Genomic DNA, 26238 nt, shown 5'->3' on the forward strand with positions numbered 1-26238 from the left:
GGCCACAGGCTCCTCCGGCACTATCCGTGGGAGGGAGGCTATCCCTCCCGGGGGATCCCCCGTTATCCCTCAGTAGTGCCCCGGTACCGGCTGGTTGGGTCCCTCAGCGTTGGACAGGGTGTTTGAGGCCCATAACGCTGCTCTCTGCTCTTGTGGGGCGCGTTCGTGCTCTGCTCCTTTTTAATAGCTTGCTTTAAGCCATTGGGAAAGCTTTAAAAATAGGAACAATGGAACAAGGTAATTCTGCTTCTTAATCCATGTTTAAACTCAAACGATGACTGAAGTGAAGGCAAACGCAGTGAACTGCATTGACATCTTCCCTACATTTGATTGAATTTTTTAGTTTTAATTACAGAAGGACCGTATTTTATCTAGAAACTTTGACATGTGCAGTGGCTGTATACTTCCCTTCCTTTTGAGGGCTGAGGGCACAATCAGTGGTTTTTTACGGCCTGTCAGAAGTAAAGATGGTGGTAGACCACATTTTAGATGTTGGTGGATTATTTATTGGCCCAGGAGTCAACAAACTTACACGAAATGTTAGAGAATAGAACTTTTCGTCACATCGTGAAGGACTGGGGGGGAAACGGAGTTGGTGGGTTTGCCTTTAGGATTCTTACCTGATTCTCTGTATTGCTTTATTTTCCTCCCTGTTTGTCACATTCACCCCTGGCTGTTTAAAAATCTGCAGCAGCTGTTCTTCAGTTTCCGTAAAACAAAGAAAGGCATAATGCACAAGTACAAGTTTAAAAGACATCCTGATACTTTTAAGCTACCAAAAATAGACCCCATTTGCAAGCAGCTATTACAGCCAGGATTTCCATGGAAACATTAATAAAGAGATCTTGAGCCAATTAGAATAATTATAGAGCAGCACTGCCACGCAGACTGAGTACCTCTCCTGAGAGCGTGTTTCGTGATCAGTCTGTTTTTTTAAGCACAGAAAAACAAAAGATAAGATGTATCTGTGTGAGGTGTGTTTCTTGATTCAGCACTTCAAAAATAGCTCATATTTACATTTCCAAGCAAAAGCTATAAATACTTTTGTAGCACCAGTGGCATTAAGTTAATAAACTAAAAATGAAAAAATTAAGGTTAAGATTAAAGGGAGTTTCTTAAAAGAAAGAACCAGTTAAAAATTAGCCTGTGTAAGATCTTTTTCTCATTTTTTTTCTTGTTTCTTAGAGTTTCGTGCTTGCTGATATCTAGTCATATTTCTTATTTCATTTTATTTTTTTTTAATTTCTTTATGAAGTTACAGTATGCTTGGTGTGGAGATAAACGAGATGATACTGGTCCCTGTATTAAGGAACATCAGAGCTGAGCTGAGACTTATGAACATTTATATACGCATTCTCAAAATGAAGAATGTAGAGTTCTAAAATGGCCATTTGCTTAAGTCCTTTTGTGATTAAGTTGTAGTTTGGACATGGTCCAAACACAGTTGGAGTCCAAATAATCATGTCCAAATAATTTGGGATTCCCTGCTGTGTCTGAGTCTTTCATTCCTGTCTGATTTCTCTTTCAGTTCTCATCCAGATTTACTTTTAAACTGTATCCGTAAAAAGGCAAACTGTAATCCTGCAAATGGTATGCATATGACGACTTCCACTGTTGTTGGTAGCTGTAATCTTACAATGTTAATATTAAATATGGATGTAGAGATGGCCTAAGATTTTTCTGCTGTATGACCCAAATGAATTTTGGCATGACGGGTAAATGAGTAAAGTGGTAGGAAGAGGAATGTGGTTATGGCTGGAAGAGAGGAAGCCTTTGAAGGAAGCCAGGCTTTCTACTCTGGGTTAGTGGAAGGCTGAAGCTCATCTCCAGTCCTCGCCTCATTATATGTTTCACACACCCTCCTCTTTTCATCCTCTTCCCCTCACAGGACCAGCAGCAGCAAACCAGACTTTCTGGGTCTCCAGATGAGGCGAAGTTGACAAGTGTTTTGTCACAGTTTTGCATCACTTTCATTGTCACTGTTAATTTGCTGCTTTGGGCTGCTACCACCTTGCTAGAACTCCTCCTGGGGATGGCAGGCTTTTGCTGTCTTTGCAAAATGCATCTGGATTTAGTCTCTTATTGCAGGTAGATATGAAATAATAATATTTATCACTTATAATACTGCATTGACATTTAAGCAAGGTGTCATGGAATAGTAAAAATGTATAAATGGTAATGTAATTTGAATATATGGTGAACAACACATCTTCAGTACTGGAAGTATGAGGCTGGGAAATAACACACATTTGCAGCAATAAATCAAAATAACAAAATTCCTATCTATATTGGTAAATTTTTTTTATATTGATTTCACATACTACTTGCAATAGTTGTCATCATCATAATACTTAGAAACCTAGGTAATGACTCAGGATATTATGTTGTACTAGGTGCTGTACTTTTATCAAAAGATGTTGCTTCCCCAAGTGCCTTATAAGCTGATGGTGAGTCAGCAAATAGACATAAGAAACACAAATGAAAAACACTAAGACACAGTAAGATCAGTATTGGTGAGTGGGGAAAGGCAGTAGTCACAACTTATCAAAACCAATCATGGTCAAGAGCTTTTATCCAAGCTTCAAAGGAAAGAGTTTTTGTGGAACCTATTTAGTTCGTTTTTTTATATTCTACAGGAAAACATACACTCTCTTGATTGTAATAGGTGCTTCTGAAAAAGCATTGCAAGTTATGAGGGTTTGCAAGAAAACAACAGGAGGTGTTAACAAAACTACACCCAAAGACATCTACTAATTCTGGATAGCCCACAGGGTTTTTGAGAATCATTATGTTTAAAACTTGTTACGTCTCTAATAAATTACTATTGAGTTGATGCTGTGTTGATTTGTCCAGGACTAGGAGTAAGAGAAAACGGTGAAAATATCCCACTGTTAAGAATTTTTTTGGTAAAAATGAATACGTTCTGTTTAGATTACCTGATTTTTGAGGCATAGAACTTAGATCTTGAAACTTTTTGCTCTGAAAAGCTTTATAGACATGGATGTTTCTTTGTCCTCTTAGGGAATATTTTCTAAAACACAGCTGATAGTCATCATCCATGCCACCCAGTCATGCTGTCTATTTGGTGAGGGAAATAAATGGAAGTCACTGTTTAGAAATTGTTTGTTAACATCAACAAAACTTTTGCTCTGTGTACTGAGGTGATTTCAATGAGAAAAAAATGTTACAGCTGAACAGGTTGTAAAACTTGTTGGATATCAGTATCCAATATTTTATTCAGATGATGAATATGCTGATTCTCAACAGCTCTCTTTCACACATGAGTAAGGAATAAGAATATACATTTGTAGATATAAATGTATATTTAACAGTTGCTAAATGTATACAGGAAGGGAAGCTAAAAATAATTCTTCTGTTACTGAGCTTTAAACTGAATGCTGCACGATTTTAGGACTTTTCCTTTGTGAACTTTTAAACAACAGACGAGCTTTTCAGATTGATGAACAGAAACACTTCATATAAAAACCTGACCTGAATATTTAATTCTAGCCTGATAATTTAGTTGCATTGTAGCAGTTTTGTTGATCTTTTTTTTTTTAGTACTTGTTTGGTAGTTGGTTAGCTGGAGGTTGTGATGATATGCGACTCATGATCATTTGAAGTATGAGTATACTTCTAGTTGTTTAATGGTATGAATAAGCAAAATTTATAGGTTGAGAAAAATTGTTGATGGACTCTTTCAGATTGTTGAGAGTCTTGTAGAAGTCTATCAGAAATAGCCAGACTTGTACAGATTCGGCTTGATTGTTTTCAGTTTTACATCTGGCCCAAGCATCACTGAAGAGTACTTGAATGAGGATTGCAAGACCAAGTGTTACAATTCCTTCCTTATTTAAGCTTTGTAAAGGCATTCTCAAATGTTAAACAAAGGCCTTGCGCTCCAGTATGTAGTTGGATAGTTTGGATTTCCTGTGTTGGAGGCCTTTCAAAACATCCAAAGGAAAAAAAAAAAAGTTGTCTGTGTCTGTTTGAAAAAGGAAAAAAAAAAAGTAATTAAAACTTGAAATAATAAGAAATGGCATTCGTATGGCGGACACCTACTGGCTTAATCCAGCAGAGGGAGTAGCCGACCAATGTTGGAATTGGCTTTGGGACATCTGTCCATGGGAAAATTTGTGGTGAAAGCCATTTGCCTGCCTGTGTATTATTTAAAATGATATTATTTGTCATGAATTAAAATGATAAATGATAGTTTTATAATATTTTCTTTATATAGTCAACCATCAAGATATACCTTGCAAATAGCATTTTTGTTAAGAAGACTGAAGAGATACCAAGGTTGGAATCAGTGTGTTGATTAGTGGTTATAAATATTCAAGGTACCTAAACTGAAGACAGTTGCTTTTCACTGTGTCTGTGCATTGGTCTTGACTTAGAATCATGGAATCACAGAATGGTTTGGGTTGGAAGGAACCTTCAGAGATCATCTAGTGGGCAGGGATGTCTTTCACAACATCAGGTTGCTCAAAGTCCTGTCCATCCCAACTTTGAACGCTGCCAATGATGGGGCATCCACCACTTGTATTCAACAACCTTCAGAGATCCCTTCCAATTTACATTATTGTCTGATTCTGTTTGTACATAGCATTCTGATTAGCATGCAGAAGTTCCCAGGCTGCTGCTTCTGCCTGCCTGCCTGCCTGCCCGGCTCTCTGCCTCTACAGAGTGAGGGCCCACTTGACAGGGTGCCTTTTTTTGCCTCTATGTTGTGCATGGCTTTTGCTAGACCAAAGCTATTTTTGCTATAGCATGGTTTTGATTTAGGGCTGCCTTCTTTTCCCTTGTCCCCCCACCGTGTTTCCTGAAAAGGATTCAAGCCCGTGATCCACATGAGTAGTTGCAAGAGTCCATGTCTTAAAAGGAAAGTAGTATTGCATCATTTGAGTTTGTAAATCATTATATTTCTGTATTGCCTTGATCCATCAAACATATAGCAGGTGCTTCAGATATTTCCTGGTTTTAAAATTTAGCTTTATATTTATATAGATGAGTGGTATTACAGTAATGTCATCAAGTCAATATGGGTGTTAGAAAACAAAGAAAGTATTTTTACCCACAGAGTGCCTAGGTGAAAGGCCATGGTTTGGGAAAATTAAAGATAAGTGGATGGTGAGATTGCAATGTTAGAATTTTGGCGATGAACTTATGGAGGCCAGAGCAGACTCTGAATAGCAAAATTTAGTTGTGTGCCGTCCAACTCTCATAAAAATACGTATGGGTTAGAATCATGTGTAAATGCTTTACGTAGCAATGGGACATGAAAAGAGTTTTGCAAAGAGTAACTAAAGTATTTGTTTAATATGCTAAATTGCTGGATACAGCTGATCAATAAAAGAGTGGATATGAGGGTTGAAAGATTGAATTTCAGTTGTTGAGCTTTCCCTCAAGCACACATATTAGTTCTGTTTCGTATGCTACTTTAGCTTTTCCTTTAACTTCATTTATAAGTCCTCCCAAATAAATGAAATGATTTTTTATTTTTTTTTTATTTTAAATGAGAGAGATTTGGGCAAATGAAAGTAGTCATGTAAAGTCTGATTTATTCAGTAGTCTTTCCAGCAAATCAGATAGGGAGAGATAGTGTATTTTAATATATCAGCGACATATGATTAATTTGAAATACATTTTTTGTTCTGAATCTAATTATTTCTTATTACTTAGCTAAGAAGAGAAATGGGATTTTTACCAAAGGTTAAAATTGTCAAGATATAAACTGAATTTTTATTCTATCATGTTAATTTTTATTTGTATGCAAAGAAAATGTAAGTAGCACTCAAATAAATGCATGCATTTAGCACTTTTAGATTCTTTTCTATAAACACTTAAGTGTCCTTCCATAAATACAGATCTGTACATTAAAGTATAGCTGACAGTAGCAGGAGTATATGATCATGGAATCACAGAATGGTTTAGGTTGGAAAGGACCTTGAAGATCATCGAGTTCCAAACCCCCTGCCATAGGCAGGGACACCTCCCACCAGACCAGGTTGCCCAAGGCCATGTCCAGCCTGGCCTTGAACACCTCCAGGGATGGGGCCTCAACAACCTCTCTGGGCAACCTGTTCCAGTGCCTCAACACCCTTAAAGTGAAAAACTTCTTCCTAATGTTTAATCTCAACCTGCCCTCTTCCAGTTTATAGCCATTCTCCCTCGTCCTGTCACTACATGCGCTAGTAAAAAGTCCTTCCCCAGCTCTCCTGTAGGCCCCCTTCAGGTACTGGAAGGCGGCAATAAGGTCTCCCCGGAGCCTTCTCTTCTCCAGGCTGAACAGCCCCAACTCTCTCAGCCTCTCCTCATTGGAGAGGTGCACCAGCCCTCGGATCATCCTCGTGGCTCTCCTCTGGATGCGCTCCAGCAGGTCCATGTCCTTCTGTTGTTGGGGACTCCAGAGCTGGATGCAGTACTCCAAGTGGGGTCTCAGGAGAGTGGAGTAGAGGGGCAGAATCACCTCCTTTGACCTGCTGGCTGTGCTCCTTCTGATGCAGCCCAGGATCCAGTTGGCCTTCTGGGCTGCGATTGCACATTGCTGCCTCATGCTGAGCTTCTGGTCAATCAGCACACCCAGGTCCTTCTCCTCAGGGCTGCTCTCCAGCCATTCCCTGCCGAGCCTGTATTTGTGCTTGGGATTGCCCCGACCCAGATGTAGGACCTTGCACTTGGCCTTGTTGAACTGCATGAGGTTGGCTTGGGCCCACCTCTCCAGCCTGTCCAGGTCCCTCTGGATGGTGGAAGCAAGCAAGTTTTTATTGCTCGATACTGTAGAATATTACAAACAAGTAGAAATTTTATTAAAATGTGTGAATGAATTACTACTGAAAAATATTGTCAATGCATATTTTATTTAAATTATAAATATGAAGCATCAGTTCTATCCAGAAGTTTATATTGTTGAGCTTGACTGCTTTGTATTTTACAGCAAATGGCAGAGTTTTTATAGATTTTACTTCATTCACGTCGGGAGCCATATTAAATTACTCATTCTGTTTTGCAGTTCCAAGGATGGATAAAATGTAACCTGCTGAAAAAGAACAAAAGAAAAAAGGCAAAGCAGAAGATGGCTCTAGCAGTAGTCCATTGTAACATCCAAATATTAAGAGTTACTATACAGAAGCGGAGCATGTGGGTGCAGATTCACAAGGAAAAAAAATGACATGTAAATCTATATAGCTGCTTTGCATAAGACAAAAAGTACATGTTATATAGAAGAAAATTATGCTGTATAAATTAAATATGCTTGGTCCAAAAATTTATCTAGCTATCATTTTGCAGGATGCCATTCATTGATTGACCTGTGGCAACTTGTCACCATGAATACCACGAGAGGCAGTTCCCTGTATTCCCTGTGTTCTTTCTGGCTTTCGCAGCCCACTGTTTTGTTCCTCACCATTTTCTTTATTCCTAATTTCTCCTTTCCTGTGTATTTCCTCTTTCTTTTCTCTTCTCCTCCCTTCCCTGTAGCAATATTCAAATGAAAACCAATTTTATGACCCCTGAAACTCTTCTGTTTCTAGAGCTAGAATAAAAGAATATGTGATTCAATGTTACTCCCATGTTGAGATTATATACGAAAAATACTTTAGTATCTTTCATGCAGTATAAATTGTTGGATACTGTATAGCATCAGAGAGATTTTAGTAGTCATAACTTTTGAAGGCTTGTTTGAAAAATTCGCATGTGCTGATAGTATGTTTATGTCATATTGTGTGCCCCCAGTGTTTTAGTTTGGAAATGCAGATAGTCTCCTATGCTTCTGTATTGTATTGCTACGATGCAAAATCATGAGATGCACCCTAAAACTATGATTATTCTCAGTAATAGCAATTACAAATGTTCATAGATGTGTAACTATAAGGGGATTTGAAAATACCTATTTAAGTTTAGCAAATTTAATTTCATTTTTTGAATATTTAAATATATTTGAAACTTTGAATCTGCAACTAATATAAAACTGAATTTCTCTTGTACCATCTTTTTTCAGAGTTTGGCAAAGGAAAGTCAGAAAAGCTGTTTTGAATCAAATGATCTTACTTTCAGACATAAAACATCCCACTTACCAGAAAAAGCCTTATTACAGGTTTGTGATATTTGGTGTTCTTTTTCATTTTTAATATGTATATTTCATAATGATACATATCATGTTTTGTTGAAAAGGATGTTTTTGTATGATGGAAAGGAAGGTTCCTGTTTACATTGTTCACTTTGAATCAGGTGGAATCCTTTAAGGATGGTAATGCTGTTCTTTCCTTCAGTGGCACCTGGTCATATTCTGCGTGCCCTAAGCTGACATTGAGCAGCTTCTCCGAGCTGTGACTGAAAGGAACAAGAGGGAGACTCAAAAAGGGAGAATAAGAAATCAGGAAATCTGTAGGATAGGTAGAGAGTGCAACTCTTGAGAGAAGTAAAGCGGTTTGTTTGCAGTGAATAGAAGGTCATAAGCCAAGCCCTAAATGTGATAGAAAGCAGTTTAATTTTCTTAAAAACATAAAGAAGACTGCATGGACATTATTCAGCTCTGTAAGAAATAAAAAACTGGTAGGTCAGAAAGCAAGTGCAAAGGAAAGCAGTCTACTGCAAGGGCACAGTGGGTAGGGAGACATTTCTTTGCAGACATTCTATTTGTTTAAATTTATTTGTTTGTTTAAAAGGCTGATTTGTTTTGTGTTTTTGTATCCTTACTAATGTAGCGTTAGAGAGTGAAAGCTTGTTAGCACACTAACTTCTAGAAGAGAAGGTAGTTCTACCCAGAAACAAGAAGATTGATTTGTGGCAGTATTTTAGAAAAAGCACAGAATTGTTAACTGCCGGTTGTGGGGCCTTCAGTTATGAGGCCAGTTTAACTAAATTATTGGTTGGTTACTGAAAATAATTGCCATTGAGGGATACGCTGGAACTACTGCTAAAATGTTTTAATTTTATCTTCTTTATAAGTTTAAATTTGTCCTATCATGTTTTTCCATTAATTTAACATTGCAAAAAGATTAAGGTGGTCTTTCATAAAAACATGGTATGTTTTCCTTTTAAATAGTATGGACTATCATGAACTCAAAATTCAGTTTGTATCCAATGAAGTCTAAAACCCTAATGCAGATACTTAATTTTAAGCATGTGCATAATGCCACTGACATCACAGGGAATTTGAATCTGTAAGCTAAATCACGTACATAGTTTACAGACCTCACTCACCAAAAATACAGCATGCTTTAATTCTTCTTGATGTTACCTATATGGATTCCACTGGTGGTGCGTATGGTCTTCCTGGATGTGAGACTGGTTTATTTTGATGTAGATCCATCAGTGGGGTTTGGATTGTGCTGTTTTCTTAGTACTGGCTCATTCAGTAACCAGAGAACTTCTGCTATCAAATGATTCAGATATGGGCTCCTTGCAGTAGCATCTTGCCTAAAGAATTTGGGAGTCGTAGTACTTGTTTCTCTGATTACTGAGACATTGATACAAGTTTAGGAAGAATTTGTAGTATGAACCTCTTATTCAAAAGCAGGGCACTCAAAAGGGGATGTTCTTCCCATATGAGTGTCAACATCACTAAAACAGAGAGAGAGATCCATTTACTGTATGAGTAGCAGAATGAACAAAATTTGATCTACAGTGCCACCTCCTAATGTTTTCTCTCCTAATAAGGTAATATTATGCACTACAATAGAATTATATATAAAAGGTAGTATTAGATAAGAGTGTGTGTATATTTCTATGTGTATATATATTAAAGATAGTATTGCAGCTTAGATGTGTCCATACCTATCAAAGTTGTCATACCTATAAATAAATAATTATTTAATTTTTCAGGAATTCTGAGGTCTGTACTAGCATCCTTTCTTCATTAAAACCCCTGAAATAGTGTAATCTTTCTGGTAGTTTATAACAAACAGTATTGATGGTATCATTCCTTACTTTTGTAGCTTGGGAAAAGTCTGTTTATTTTGTCTTAATCCATGAGCATTGATTTTTTGACATCCAAACCATAAGCTCAAAATACAGTGACATTTTAAGCTGTCCTCGTAGGTTGCCCTTATTTGAGGTCACATCATGCTCACAGTTACATGTGCTGCTGTCACAAAGAATCAGATCTCACATACGTAAAGACTATGCACATGAAAACCAGAATCTGGATATTACCATATGGAAAAGAATGATGGCTATTCTGAGGTGCGTAGCTATACTTTTTGGTTAAGGCTACAGAGCAGCTGTAAAAATGCATTACCTAATTTTCTCTTCTGTTTTTATATAAACTTAATTTTAGAACATCTATAAATCAAATATATTGTCAAGTGCTATTTTAGTGGCTTAGCAGAAAACATTGATGTCTTCAGTTTCTAGAGCAATTCCAACTCTGAGGTCTGGAGCTGAAAAGCAAGGTAGTTTGCCAGCTTAGACTTTGGTTCCATCATAGTGTGTATTTTAATGTGTGTTTATGAGGCGAATGAAGTAGGAAGTGAGAATTCTACTGATTTGAATAGGAAGTAATAACCTAAAGAATAAGAAAAAAAGAAAACTGCATAATCCACACAAATTTCAAGCCATATTTCTGTGATCCAGATATAAATATGTCATGGTAGGAAGAGGAATTATTTTTACCTTTTCTTGGCCCAGCACCATTCTCCCATTTGAGTTCATTACAGTGATTTATATGAACCACATCAGGGAACAGATCACTCTGAAAAATTGTCTTCCATTTTCTTTCCTGAATCAGTTGCCAGTTGGACCACTTCCTTAAACCAGCTCATTGTGTGGCTGCATGAACAGTTATTTGTGTACAGAGGAGGAGATGGGGAACAAGTGGTGGACAAATGGGTGAAGCACGAGTGGATCTGCCTGAATTTGCAGGTGTAGGGTGTTCACTGAACTGCAGTGCCTCAAGACGAAGTTTATTGGGATCTGTCAATGAAACAGGTCTCTGCCTTTGTGGCCTGAGAGTCCATAGGCAGTTTTAGGGCATACAGGGTGAAGCAGCTGCTGTCATTTTTCTTCAAAGTGTAGTCAGAGAAGGAAATTTTGGTGCCTTCCTTTTAGACATATTTAAAGAGTTGATCCCTTCACCGTCTGTGGGGACACATGAGTTAAATTCTCACCTTTACCAAAGAGGTTCAGATCCCTGTCACTGCTCTGAAGGCTGCACTGAACACAGCTGTAAGCTGGCAGTTTCCACACAAAGAGTATGGGGGAGATAGGAGCAGGTCTTTCAGGGGAGCTTCCTCATACACCCTAGGAGGAGAATGAAGCCTCCCAAAATTTCATCCAATCCATCCTATCCCCTCTTTTCTTGCCTTTTCCTCCCTGCCCGCCCCCCCCCAAAAAAAAAAAAAACCAACCCAACAAACAAACCCAAAACCAAACCACACCAACTCCTGTCTTTAACAGAATGAACAGAATAACGTTACTTTGAGATAGTGATGTCAAAGGTCTGGGACATAGATGAAGACAGTAGCTGAGGCAAGAACAGGGTTTTTTTTTGTATTAACGGGCTGGTGTGCCAGACTGGGTTTGCTGCCTCCCTCCTCCTTTTTTTGTGTGCAGTGGTGAGACAAACAGAGCTGTGGTGGGGTACACTGTGGTTGCCATGATGCATGGGGACACAGCAGTTTCCTATTTTTCCTAGGGAGCTATCCCAAGACAAGTTGGGCCACAGGGAATGAGAGCTGATTCTCTTGGGTTTTGCTGGGGTAGGGAGAGTTAAGAACTGGGATCAACAAAAAGACAACAGCAGCAGTGCAGGGATTTGGAGAGGGGTGCATGGGAATATCCAGGGCTGGGGACCTCCTTCTGGAGGGTCTCCTTCAGAGCATGCGAGAGAGAACAGGCTGAGCCAGCTGTGCTGAAAGTATTTTTGCAAGTATTTTTTGTGTATGTGGGATAAGTCATGCAACTTATTACATGTGTGGCCTGGAAGCTAGAGCTGTGGATCTTTGGGGCGAGCCAGAAAATAAGGGCTTTATTTATATGTAAAGTGCAGAGGGAACAAAAATTATTACAGAAAAGTGGGAAGCCTACTGAAATGCTTCTGTTTTGTATTTAAAAAGAATGCAACTCCCTTGATCCAGAAAGAAATGCAAATCCGTGTGGCTGTCACCTGGTTTCTTTTTCTTGAGCTGTCACTATTTTATTCAGTATGGGAAGTACAGAAAGAACTCTTCTGTTTACGTGCACAGACCAGAGCTTCCCACTAGCTGAGTGCCTAACCATTTGCTGCAGAAAGGCAGAGCTCCCTCCTTTCCTTCCTTCCTTCCCTCCTTCCTTCCTCCCGTTCTCCCTTTCTCCCTTTCCCTATGTGAATCCTCGTGCTCTCTTTTTGGTGGATCCAGTACGTAGATACAATCTCCTTCAACAGGAGATTGTTACTGGGTGCTGTCTCCTCTAGGCCAAACCTGTGTTTGCTCTGATCATTCACAGGCTGTAGAAAATAAAACGTACCTGGAGTTCTCAAAGTTTTGGAACTTATGATAATGAGACTTTATAATCTGTGGCACTGTAGATGATATCTGGTGGTGGATCATTTCAAAATCACAGGTTATTTAGCAAATATCATTGTTAGTATGCTATCATTTATTGCAGCTTTCTGTTCTGTTCCTATGCAAAAAGATATCTGTCAGTTTGTATTTACTGCTGGGACAAGATGTGTCCTCAGGGCCAGCTGGAAACCATTTGCTTTGTAAATTACAGTTTCCTAAAAAAGTCAGTGGTACCATAGTACTCTAATGTTGAGTTATTGACAGAAAATGATTGCTGTGCTTTAAAGCTGGCTACTGTGGTCTTGACCTAACATGAAATAAATGTTTCACCAGACCTTTTCAGAACTGAAAATGCAAAAGGTTACTAGCAAGAGAGTGTCAAATTAAAAGCTTTGCTTTTGTTCTAATATGAAACTAAATCCCATTAATGAATAGTAATAAAGTCAATATTTTTTTCTCATTCTAAGAAGTCACATAGTTCCATTTATTTTTGTGAGCTGTGTCAAAATTCCTTAGAGTTTTAAATTAGATTGAGTTTTGAAGTTAAGGAATTAATCCACATGTCCAAATTAAACAGACTTCTGGTTAGAAAAGCCTGTGAGGAGTCCAACTGTAATTATCATGGGATGCAAGTCTTTGAAGGGATGGGATGTACAGAATAAATTTGCTATTGAAAAGGACCTACACATTTCTGTACTTTAAAAAGTCTTTTTAAGTCCCCAATTGCATTCTGAACCACCTAAATATCATTAAAATTAGTATGACTAGAGCAAGGTCTCAAGATTCCAGAATAAAAACATAAAGCCAGAAAACCTGATTTTTTACATTAAGTAGTTTATACGAAGTGAATACAGACAGGTTGTGGTACAGCAGCATATTTTGAGGAGCAGGCAAATTGCTTGAATGTATCATAGAATCACAGAATACCAGGTTGGAAGGGACCTCAAGGGGCATCTGGTCCAACCTTTCTTGGCAAAAGCACGGTCCTGACAAGATGGCCCAGCACTCTGTCCAGCTGAATCTTAAAAGTGTCCAATGTTGGGGAATCCACCACTTCCCTGGGGAGATTATTCCAATGGCTGATTGTTCTTATTGTGAAAAATTTTCCTTTTGTGTCCAATCAGAATCTCCCCAGGAGTAACTTGTACCCATTACCCCATGTATTTTCCACATGACTTCTTGTAAAAAAGGAGTCTCCATCTTCTTTGTAGCTGCCCTTTAAATACTGGAACATGGTATGATCATAGAGTCATAGAATAGTTTGGGTTGGAAGGGACCTTTAAAGGCCACCTAGCCCAACCCTCCTGCCATGAGCAGGGACATCTTCAACTAGATCAGATTGCTCAGAGCCCTCTCCAGCCTGACCCTGAATATTTCCAGGGATGGGGCATCTACCACCTCTCTGGGCAACCTGGGCTCAGTGTCTTACCACCCTCACAGTGAAAAATTTCTTCCTAATACCTAATCTAAACCTGCCCTCTTCTAGTTTATAGCCATTCCCCCTCATCCTGTCACTACACTCCCTGATAAAGAGTCCCTCCCCAGCTCTCCTGTAGGCCCCCTTTAGGTACTGGAAGGCGGCAATAAGATCTCCTCGGAGCCTTCTCTTCTCCAGGCTGAACAGCCCCAACTCCTTCAGCCTCTCCTCATAGGAGAAGTGCTCCAGCCCCCTGATCATCTTTGTGGCCTCCTCTGGACCCACTCCAACAGGTCCATGTCTTACCTGTGCTGGGGGCCCATGCCTAATGAGGGAGGTATTTTATCATCTGAAGGGTCAGTTAACATACTGGGCTAGTGCATATACTGATATTTTATCAGGCTTTAAAAACAGAGCATGTACCAGAATAGAAATATAAACCACAACTGAACAGTAAAAAAAACCCCAAACCAACAAATCAGAGTAATAAACTGCAGAGTAATGAAAGATATTTCCATTGGCAGTGGGTGTGATTTAATAAACTCAGAGGACAGAGCAGATTGCTGTGATTGCAGCTGGGGAGATGGGGCCCCACTGTTGGAGTCTCGCAGCACACCTGTAACAACTTTCCCAGCTCCATCTTTAAACATCGCATACGTATGTGTGCCCCCCCGCACTGCTCCCATGGCTGAAAAACTCCTACTGGGATCGGCTGTCTCCATCTCTGTGATAAATTGCAGAAGGCTCAGCACTGACTCAGCGCCCCCTCACACCATCCCCTCCCACCCGGCATCTCTGCTTGCGGAGGGTCCATGGCCAACACAGGGGGCTTCGGGCTGTGGAGTCTCTGGGGTTTGCCTGGCAGGGCCCGGGCAGGGCAAGGGGATGGTGGTGATGAGAGCTCCCTACATTTGCCACGGGCAGAGGGCTGGAGAAATGACCATGCGAGGTATTGTTTCATGGTGATAAGATCTCCCCTAAGCCTTCTTTTCTTAAGGCTTAACAAACAATTCTCTCAGCCTTTCCTCATGTGGCAGGCTTCCCAGTCCTTTGATCTTCTTTGTGGCCCTTCTCTGGACCCTCTCCAGCCTGTCCACATCTTTTTTTGTATGGTGTGGACCAAAACTGAACACAGTATTCCAGGTGTAGCCTGACAAGCACTGAGTTGAGTGGGATGATAACTTCTTTATCTCTGCTGGTGATGCCCTTGTTGACGCGGCCCGGCATCCTGTTGGCTGCCTTTGCGCAGCAGCAACCTCTTCACTCATATTGAGCTTGTTGTCCCCCAGGACCCCCAGGTCCCTTTCCACAGAGCTGCTCCCCAGGCTGGTAGATCCCAGCCACTGCTGCACTCCTGAATTATGTATTCCCAGGTGCAAGACCTTACACTCGTCCTTGTTAAATTTCATAAGGTACTTGTCAGCCCAGTCTTCCAGTCTGTGTCTTCCTGCAGGGGGGCTCTTCCTTCTGACGTGTCCACTTCCCCACTCAGGTTGGTGTCATCATTTAAGTGTACCCTGGTACAGTATGCCACGGAGTGTCACAATGAGGACATGTCTAGTTCTCCCATAACTGACAATTATAATGTGAAAGTTGACTCAAAATGAGCTCAATCATTTTAATTTAAAATTTAATTAAAAAGTTTTGTTATCTTCCATTTGCATGAAGACCACAAAAATTCATAAAAGGAACTCCTATTCCTCCTGATTTGTTAATAAAAAAAAGAAGTGTATATTGTCAGAGCTGTCTGCTTCTTCTGGCATCAGTTTAAGGAGGGAATTACCTACACATGAGATCTTGAAACTATATTTTTCAGTTCTAAGATACTGTAAAAGAGAGCAGCCAAATGGCTACAAAAGCTAAAATTAAGGCATCAGTTTCCTCCATAAGTAAGTAAAAAGACACTGGTCACTATTGAGAGTGCAGCAAGCCTTAGGATCCCTCAAAGAAAAAAAATCTAAGCAGAACTTTGAGGAGAAGCTTTTAAGCATCTGGTACAATTGTTAGTGTGGCTGCCTATTGTGTTTACAGCTCCAGCTGAGCTGCCTCAATACATCAGCTGTGCAAACACAGGTAGAAAAAGGAGCTGGAAAATATTTAGTATATTTTCCTCTGTTCTTCAGAGAGGCTTTTGGTCTTTTTTCACACACACCTCCCAGGATGATGTGCAGGGTAAAATCCATCCTTTTATTATGGCAGTGAAGTAAGCAGAGCTGAACCAGAGATTATTTTTGCCAAAACATATAAATGTTTAATATTTATACCAAAAACTTCTCTGTAGACTATACCATGGTCAATCAAACTAATGAGGATATTTCATGTATATAAGAACTACTGAAATCTTGATTCTCATTTTTTCGTCTAGAAGTCTTCATGTTCAGGCTGTGCAAAGGGCTGCATATTGATTTTGAGATTTCAAACTCCATTTGAAACTCTGTAGTATTCAAAGCGCTTGTGTGACATCAGTAGCATAATTGCAAAAGGAGTAACAGCTGGCAAAGTAGAGGTGCATAGAATGGTTACACATTCTCATATACCCACAGTATTAATTTTCTTAATTTTTTTTTTTATTTGGGCAACATCAAAACCCCAAAATTGAATACATTATTAGAACATTGTAATGGAAATGATAAGCAGCAATCACTGTCATTATCAAAATACTGTTTTTTCTAAAATATGAAACAAGCAAGAATCTAGTATGATTTTTATATTATTCATAGCAATAAAAAAGAAAAATCTGGCTAGTCACTCCAGCTTACTGTCTAGTGACCTTTTCCATATAAATCAGGACTGAAATCCATGTTTCTAAACATCCCTCATCTCTCAAAGAGTCATAGGACTTGAAGTGATAGTGTCCTGATCAACAGTCACTTCCTATTTTATCATAGCATATATTTTGCAGGGGAGGGATAAGCAACTGAATGGGGGTAATTGCTTCCATATCTGAGCAATGTCTGCTTTAATAACTAAGGTCATGAATATCAGTTTTACCAGTCAGGCTTTTAATGAAAAATATAGAGGGCTTCTACGAGAGCATATTTTAATACTAATTTTTTTCATTTTGCCATTCAATTAGGCGATTGTTCCACATATATCCACAAAAGTCCTGACTGTTTCAATTTAGTGGAAAGAGAAGCTGAAGAGTTCTGTATCTAGAGATAGCACAAATTAATCACTGCACTGAGTTTAGTAAAAATCATGAATAAAGACAACAGAAGACTGGGCGTATTTGCTGTAAATCCTGACATTTTTTTTCTGTGAATGTCTACTGAAAATACAGTTATTTAACCTACTACCATTGTAAGAAAAATATAAAGGAGGAAGAGAAGTCTTTGAATCCTAAATGGGTAATTACAACAATATCAGCATGAAAAAAAAGTAAGCCTAGGCTAGCAAGATCTGTCCTGGGCCACTCATGATCAAGAGTCAGTATTGAAAGAAAAATTCTGGGGTCATACGGGTAATTAATTTTGTTGAGTGATAAATATGGTTCCTGCAAAGGAAATGGGACTCTTCTGCGGTGGTGTTAAGGCAAATAACTAGAGCATGTTAGTGCAGAAAGAATCCTGTGTACGGCAAATGTTCCAGTGAAGCCCTTGCAACAGTGCCAGCATTCATGTTGCCAAGTAGCAATAATAAAAAAGGGAACTTCGAACAGTGGTTGCTTTCTATGACAGATCTCTGACATAATATAGAAGATCTTCTGACATGTACTAAAGCGTGGGTATTGAGTGAAGCAGGTAGGAGAGAAATTTGTAAAATATAGCTCAAATACTCTTTCAGGTAATTCTTCGTCAAGACCTATCCTGCATATGTTTTCCCAAGTGTAAAATTTACATAGGAACAGCACTTTTTATGCCATTTCTATTGAGATTTGTGAAATGTAAAAACAAATATAAGTTTTTTCAAGACTGAAAACAAAAAAATAGGACAATTTGACTTTTGAAGGAGAGCATTTACACAAAGTGAAAAAGGAAAGCAACATTATTTGGGTGGGTATCTGAGACATAATTTTATCTACTTAGTTGTTAAAGACTTGGGAGAGAGTTATGTTTACACTCGTGTTTTAAAACAATTCTTTCCTAGCTTTATCTTTCTGTTCCTTTTCTTAATCATAAAAGTAATGGGTCCAAGCAAACAGCTCCTATGCCTTGCAACCTAATCCAGGATAAAATACACTTTCATTCTAGAGACATACATGTGTGAGTCCAACAGAAGCTGAACACGTCTTGAGGGGTGCTGAGGGTTCTCAGTTCCCGTTGGCAGTAGGACTGTGTATGTAACTGGTGTTTAAAGCAGTGAAAGTACTCAAACTAGCTAAAACTGACACACAAAGTAAGACTGCAGTTATGTACCCACTTAATTTCTATGAAGTCACATCTTTTCATCCCATATTTTTCATTTAATCTATATTGTATATACCAACAAACATGTTATTTCAGTTGATATGATTTTTTACCAATTTTGTTATTTAGGAGGTATTTTCCATATAATAGGTTAGCAAAATAGATGCAAATCAGTCTCTAAGTTAGAGTTTTTTGTAGTAGTCTGGTATAAAATTAATTTGTCGATATGCATGGAGTCTACAGTTTGCGGTAACTATGGAAACAAAATGTACATGTCTATGGATGAGATGCTGAAAAGAATGGTAATCAGTCCTTATTTCTGTGCAAAGAAATCTGCACTTTGCATCCTGTCATGAATTAGCAATGCAAACTTCAAAAGGAAATACACATTCCCAGGGCTCAGTCACACATGTGCCTTGGGGTGCTAATGTTTGAAGACAAAACCATGTAGAAGCAAGAGTTGTGTCAGGAACACCTACGCTTTCAAATAGTGTATCACATTCTTGCCTTGAATTAGTATGAACAAAGATGTTGCTTTAATCACAAAGGAAAAGGGTACTAATATGCAAAGTGACAGAAGGAAAGCAACATCAAGTGTCTTAGTATAATGAATATACATGAAAAAGAAGCCGAAGGTCATAAAGCCCAGAACACTAACATGAAAAGCCATGGTTATAATTCAGTTAGAGACAGAGTTTTGAAAAGTCTAGAAATCAGAGTGGTGTTGACATACCACGGGATTTGTCGACTATTTGTAATAAAAATAGCCAAGAACAGCAAGGGTGCTTCTAGCAAGCTTACCTTTGGGATATTTTTCTTCTGTATAGGAGATACACACATTGAAATGTATTAATAACTATGGAACTTTTTCACACGTATGACGACACTCTACATGTTTATTAGTTTGGTATCAATGAGATTTTGGATAAAAAAAAATAAGAATTTAGGGAGTATGGTCCGTATTTCAGATATCTTTCTTTTGGGGCAAGAGTTGTAACTGCTATGATGCTGTACAGAAATAACTTCTTCCTTTCCCTCCCTGGTATCCAACTGGACCCTTCAGGGAGCACAAACACGCAGGATGGGATCTACCCAGCCTAATTTTAGGCACTTAACATGTTGATAATTAAATCTGAGTTAGCTGTGTGGACTATCTTCATAGTGAAGAAACAGGCAGTTATACGGCACCATTCCTCTGAGTTAAAATAAGTATTCATAATAAATAGGTCAAATTAATCACTTCCTAAAAATGTTGTTAATCATAAAGGAAGCCCAGGGTGACTAACAGAGACATAGACATTAATGTGCAGGAAAATTCAGGCTGAAAGGGACCTCTGTAAGTCCAACCTCCTACCCACTGAGGTCAGACCAGGTTGCTCAGTGTTGTGTCCAGTCAAGTCTTGAACAGCCCCAAGGACAGAGGTGGTACAAACTCCCTGGGCAGACTCCTTCCCTGCCAGACTGTCCTCATGTGGAAAAAATTCTTTTTTATGTCCAGTCTGTTTCAGTTTGTGCCTGTTGTCTCTTCGCATACCACCGGGCACAAATGTGAAGAATGAGGCTCCATCTCCTTGCTCACAGCCCGACATGCACTGGGGGCTTCTGTTAGGTGTCTCTGAAGCCATCACTTCTCCAGGCTGAACAAGCTGTAGTCCTCAGCATCTTCTCACAGGCCAAGTGCTTCAGCGCAGTTTGTTTCTGTAAAGAAACAGTAATACATTTTAGAAAGAAGGACATATGAAGAAATGCTAAGAATGCTAAGAATGTATTCCAGTAAAAGCACGGGGAATAGGCACATATCAGTCATTCAGTCCTGTTGCAAACAAATCACTGTCAGTACTCAGATTTGAGATGGCTTTGTTTGCAGATGGCTGGGGTGCATGCTGTCATTTCCTAATGGAATTTAAATAATTCTTTATATATTAAGTGTTTTGGTTACAATATACATTGGAACATCAGTGCTACAGAAAAGAGAAAGGGGCACAACTTTGTATTCCATTGTGTTAGCGGAGACTCTAAGTCTGTATAAAGCACTGGCAAATAGACAGCTGTGTGTACAATAGCACCATCGACTCCGGTCAGTGACTGCGGACCAAATGCTGATCTGCTGTTCTCAATTAACCACAGAAGGAGGGAAATGAATGACAGGGAAATGGTAAGGAAGACCACTGTAAGGTCTAGAGATCTGATGTTTCTCTCTTTTGAGTGCATAAGGATTTTTTTTTCAAAAAAAAATTATTTATGTACTTTTTTTATTGAAACTCCTCGGTTTTGCCATAGTGCAGTATTCCTAGGAGGTGGAAATGCAATTACGTAGGGCAGCAATTGCTGAGGGTGTCAAGTGAAGCCTTGCATGTGAAGGGCTTCTGTTAGGTGTCTCTGAAGCCATCACTTCTCCAGGCTGAACAAGCTGTAGTCCTCAGCATCTTCTCACAGGCCAAGTGCTTCAGCGCAGTTTGTTTCTGTAAAGAAACAGTAATACATTTTAGAAAGAAGGACATATGAAGAAATGCTAAGAATGCTAAGAATGTATTCCAGTAAAAGCACGGGGAATAGGCACATATCAGTCATTCAGTCCTGTTGCAAACAAATCACTGTCAGTACTCAGATTTGAGATGGCTTTGTTTGCAGATGGCTGGGGTGCATGCTGTCATTTCCTAATGGAATTTAAATAATTCTTTATATATTAAGTGTTTTGGTTACAATATACATTGGAACATCAGTGCTACAGAAAAGAGAAAGGGGCACAACTTTGTATTCCATTGTGTTAGCGGAGACTCTAAGTCTGTATAAAGCACTGGCAAATAGACAGCTGTGTGTACAATAGCACCATCGACTCCGGTCAGTGACTGCGGACCAAATGCTGATCTGCTGTTCTCAATTAACCACAGAAGGAGGGAAATGAATGACAGGGAAATGGTAAGGAAGACCACTGTAAGGTCTAGAGATCTGATGTTTCTCTCTTTTGAGTGCATAAGGATTTTTTTTTCAAAAAAAAATTATTTATGTACTTTTTTTATTGAAACTCCTCGGTTTTGCCATAGTGCAGTATTCCTAGGAGGTGGAAATGCAATTACGTAGGGCAGCAATTGCTGAGGGTGTCAAGTGAAGCCTTGCATGTGAAGGAAAGATGGCATTGCCTCTGAAACATTTCAGGTGCCAGCTAGGAGAGCTGCGCCTGAATTTCCATGCTGTGCTGACTCCTGCAGAATGATTGCAAGACTTGCAGATCAGCCGTGCAATTTCTTTCCCCTGTTGTGGTCGGAACTTATATTTTTCCTTCTGAAAGGAGCTTGACCCCATTGGACATCACACAGGGCTCGAGTATCAGAACAATAAGGGCTATTTAAGTATTTGGAGCTTTGGGATAAGCTGGTTTTAAAACTCTGGTTATGACTGACAGAAAGGGGTGTGTTTGCATCAGCCCAGAGAGAGATCTGCTGGAGAAGCAGGAAAGGAAATTTTGATGTAGCTGATCTTGAGTTATTAACCTAATGGAAACTGCAAGCTAGCCATGTTTGAGCAAGAATTATAAGAGAGGGTATTTTGCTGTGTGCCGCGTACAAGTATTTACACTGACCAAAGAGCAGCAATGGGTACTCCCTTCGTGTGTGAAGCAAGTTGGTTCAGCCTCTCTCTGCCAAGAATGAGTAGTTGTAAATAAACCCCAGAGGGTTTTATAGTATGGAACATGCTGTTCAGCATAAATGTTGTCCCTCTTGTACCTCTCAGATGATGGCATGCTTTGGCAATTAGGGGCCCCAGGGGCTCAGGACTCTCCTGCCGCAGAGCGATGGGGAAGAATGTGCCCTGCAGGAAGGGCAGCAGCAGCCCCAGTGCAGTGTGAGTGCCCACCTGCAAGAGGAGGAGAGAAGGGCCGTCCTGCCCCCATCTTCTCCAAACTCACCAGCCAAGTGGCCAAGTCCACCTTGACTGTCCAATGGGACGGGAGTTGGCTGCTGGTTGGGACCTGCCTGCAAGAAATGTGCTGCGCTCACTGAGCAGCCCTGCAGCAGAAGGGGCCCCTGGCCAGCTGCATTGGCCCCTGGCCATGTGTGAGAGGTGGGCACTGCTGAAGTTGCACTCCAAGCGATCCTCACCTCTGCCTGGCCCTCGACCAGCCTCTCCAGCCTGCTGGAATGTAGTGTTGTTGCCTGGGCAAAGAGAAAAGAGCAGAAGGTCAGAAGCGATGCACCTGATGCTGGGCTGGAGCTGCCTCTGGGGGCAGAGCGGAGACAGGAGGGACACTCGCCATGTGGCCGCTCAGCTCCTTTAGCAGCAGCTTGATGGAGGGCAGCTGTGTCACCCAGGCTCCCTCCACTCCTGGTGACCTGTGCACGGACAAGGGGCACAGAAGGAGCTTTGTGAGACCCAAGCCATGTTTTTCCTCTTCTGCCAGCACTTCCAAGATGCCCCAAAACAGCTGGGTACTGCCTGGCAGTGGAGCACAGAGCAGCGGCAGTGACGAGGATGGAGCTGGGCAGGTGGACACAGCTGGACACAGCTGGGTGAAGCAGCTCCACCAGCTCTGCCCGCAGCTGTGGGGACACCTCTCCCCGGCTCAGGAGCGGTGTTTTTGTACCACACAGCTGCGCCTGGAGCATCCCCCCATGGTGTGAACATGGGTTCCCCAGGCTGCGCTGCCAGGCAGGGCTTACCCATGGAGTGCGCTGACCCAGAGGTCCTTCACCACCGGGGAGCTGCAGAAAGAGAGGAGAAACAGCCTGAGTGCCCACTGCTCAGACTCACGGGGAAGTGACAACACAGGACAACTTCCTCCGCCTCAGTGGCATCCCTGGCCACCCCCTTCCTGCTGCTGAGCACCTGCAGCTGGCCCAGGGACACGCAGAGCTGTGGGCGCGGGGCACTGCCACATCTTCAGGGAATGACCTGGAGGTGGCTGAGCCTGGTGGCTCCCCCTGAGTGTCTGCTTGCCATGGGCATGGCCACGGGTTCATCCAGCACCAGGGTGCTGGGAGCCTGGGGCTGTTCTCTGGGTGTCCCTGCTCTGGTGCCAGGGCTTGGGAGGAAAGGCAGCTGGGGTCTGTGGGTCTTACTTGGCCTTGGCGATGACCAAGGTGTCACTGGAGAGGAGGAGGTCCTTCTTCAGGTGAGCTCCCCTGGAACCGCAGCAGTAGGTGACCTGGCCCATCCTGCCAAGGCCAGGAGAAGCCTTACATGGGACATGCTAGTGGGGCGGAGGACAGTGCCCAGCTGGGCTGATCCAGGCTGCCGAGGGGGTCCCAGTGCCAGGCAGTAGCGCTGGGCAGGAGCTCAACTGTCCCCAGTGCCGCTCTGTGCTGGCACAGCACTGTTCCTGCAGGCACTGGGGCTGTTGGCAGGCTGAGAGAGTTGGGGTTGTTCAGCCTGGAGAAGAGAAGGCTCTGCGGAGACCTTATAGCAGCTTTCCAGTATCTGAAGGGCACCTACAAGAAAGCTGGGGAGGGACTTTTTACAAGGGCATGTAGTGATAGGACAAGGGGTAATAGCTTCAAACTGGAAGAGGGGACATTTAGATTAAATATCAGGAAGAAATTTTTCACTTTGAGGGTGGTGAGGCACTGGAACAAAGTATCTGAGAAAGTTGTGGATGCCCCATCCCTGGAGGTGTTCAAGGCCAGGTTGGATGGGTCTTTGAGCAACCTGGTCTAGTTGGAGGTGTCCCTGCCCATGGCAGGGGGGTTGGAACTCGATGATCTGTAAGGTCCCTTCCAACCCAAACCATTCTATGATTCTGTGATTCCTCGGCCAGCATTGCTGGGTCAACATAGCATGCCATTCTGACCCCAAGAGTCACACTGGGGGACTCTCCCCAGTATGTCCATGTCTCTCTTGTCCTGGGGAGCCCAGCCCTGGGCACAGCACTGCGGGCATGTCCTCACCAGCACTGAGCAGAAGGGAAGGTTCACCTCTCTCCAGCTGCTGGCAAGGCTTTGCCCAGTGCAGCCCAGGGCACCATTCACACCCTTTTGCTTAACCTCTTGTATTATATCAGTAATCAGATGGATTTGGATTTTTACGGTGTTACTAAATTAAATATTTTCTTTCTGTATGGTCACCTAATAATAAAATATGACTTTTATTGCTTTTATGCATATGTAGCTAAATGGCAGGTATATAAGTGACAGTGTAACCGTCTCTAAGTTGTGCACAACTATCACATTTGAGTTTTTTGAGTCATCCTTCTAACTTTGAAGATACCTGGTAGTTCTTTTTAAGAATGAAATACATTTTCAGTGTACTATTCCTATTTAGATTACTAACATACTTCTGTTAAAATTCACTAATATTGATCATACAGCCTACTTGTTGCATTCTTTTGAAGCTCTTGTGAATGGTTTAAAATTGCTTCGAAACTATTTCTCTTTTGTTTTTTTAGTGATTGAAAATCATACTGAAGTTCTCTACCTTTGACATTTCTTCAGCTAACAAACTGTGTTGAACTGTCTGTTCAGTTATAGGTTACAGATGTGATGAACCCTTCCATTTGAACTTCCTCGAGCTACATTTCTGACCTCATCTTTCCAAATAAATCCAAGATTACACAGATTTTGGCAACATGGTTTTATTGTTAATGGTAAAACAGCAACAATATTAACTGGGGTTTAGGTCTGTTCAGCTGGCTAATATTTTTTTGTAAATTTATTAGCTGCAATTTTTAAAAAATGTTTTTGTGTACTGCAACTTTGGTACGTGGTATATGCATGAAATAGTAGACAATGTTTAATATCTACATATGAATGTTATATGATTCCAGCTCAGGGTGTCTTTGGCAAAAGAATGTGTTATTGTGCCAAAGAAAAATGAGTATATGAGATGCATGGGTTACAGCTCAGCTGTTTGTGGTATTACTTCACCCACTCAGTGATTTTAGAGAATCATTTAACTTCCATGTGTGACTGGGAACTGCATTTAACAGCTGCCATTTGTATTCATAGTGCAGCAGCTAAAATTTCCTTGGAAGCTTTTGAAGTGTTTTATTCCCAGTAGAGGTCACAGTATCGACAGACCTATCCATTTCTCCTGCACCCTGTCATGGCAAAACATGACGCAAAATAACCTTTTCTGTGTTTCATGTGTGCTGTGTAGAGAGGGGGGAGTAGGGGGTTTATCCCTTAAGACAGCACTACTGGTACGTATACTGCATATCAGGAAGACAATGCACTATCATGCAATTATTTCCTGGATATGGACAGAGAAAGGAGGGGAATCAAGAGAGAAATTTTTGAAAGGACAGACTCAAAAAGCGTGTAAAGGAAGAGGAAGGTCCATGATTTTATTTTAGACATGGAATTGCTTCTGGGGCTTTTGTGATTAAATAGTACAGAAAGAAAGAAATGTCAGCATTAAATTGTGGTTTGTGGCTGTGGCTTTTCATGAAGGGTGTACTTTAATTTATAGTACATTTTGGAGAAGCTCAGGGAAATAGCAATTAACCCTGTAATGCTGAAGTTTTTATCAACTGTTAGTCATTTCCCCCATATGTATGTTTTTCAAATGTATTTTTGTCTTTTTCCTTGGGCTGCCTCCTTCTGTGTTATCTTCATAGTTCCTATATGCTTTTCCTGTTCATACAATCTTAAATTATTTGCAATTGCAGTTACTGCCTGTTCTGCCACATCCTCACTATGGGTGTCTGAAAATGCCAACAGGCAGAAAACCCTAATGTGTTCCAGCTAGTTTTTCAAGGAGGGCTCTCCCCCCCCAGCTCCTTTGGTTTTAATTATAGGAAACTCAACCACCACTTGAATACTCCTATGTCTATTTTACAACAATTCTCTACTATCCTTGCAAAAACTGGAATATGCAATAACTTTAGACAGTAAGGAATAAAATTGTTGTGCATTGTAGTTAAAAGAATAGAACTTCTAGCTACTCTTTGAAAGCTCCAGAGGCCATCGAAAGAAAATAGTAGCAAGGACAATTCCCACATTCAAAACTTCAGTCCGTTGTTCTCTTGATTGCCAGGAGCCTTTTCACTTGTTGATTC

At 40.8% G+C, this 26238-nt stretch overlaps 1 protein-coding gene across 1 annotated transcript in view; it reads left to right on the plus strand.

Annotated features, from left to right (window-relative positions):
- Positions 1–26238, plus strand: part of FBXL13 (F-box and leucine-rich repeat protein 13) — an 87609-nt gene that overhangs the window by 1625 nt on the left and 59746 nt on the right. The window contains 2 exon segments of the mRNA XM_009882996.1: positions 7013–7162; positions 7994–8095. Coding sequence (XP_009881298.1) covers positions 7013–7162; positions 7994–8095 — 252 coding nt within the window.

This window comes from Charadrius vociferus, unplaced genomic scaffold (assembly GCF_000708025.1).
Source record: "Charadrius vociferus isolate BGI_N301 unplaced genomic scaffold, ASM70802v2 scaffold32, whole genome shotgun sequence".
Lineage (NCBI taxonomy): Eukaryota > Metazoa > Chordata > Aves > Charadriiformes > Charadriidae > Charadrius > Charadrius vociferus.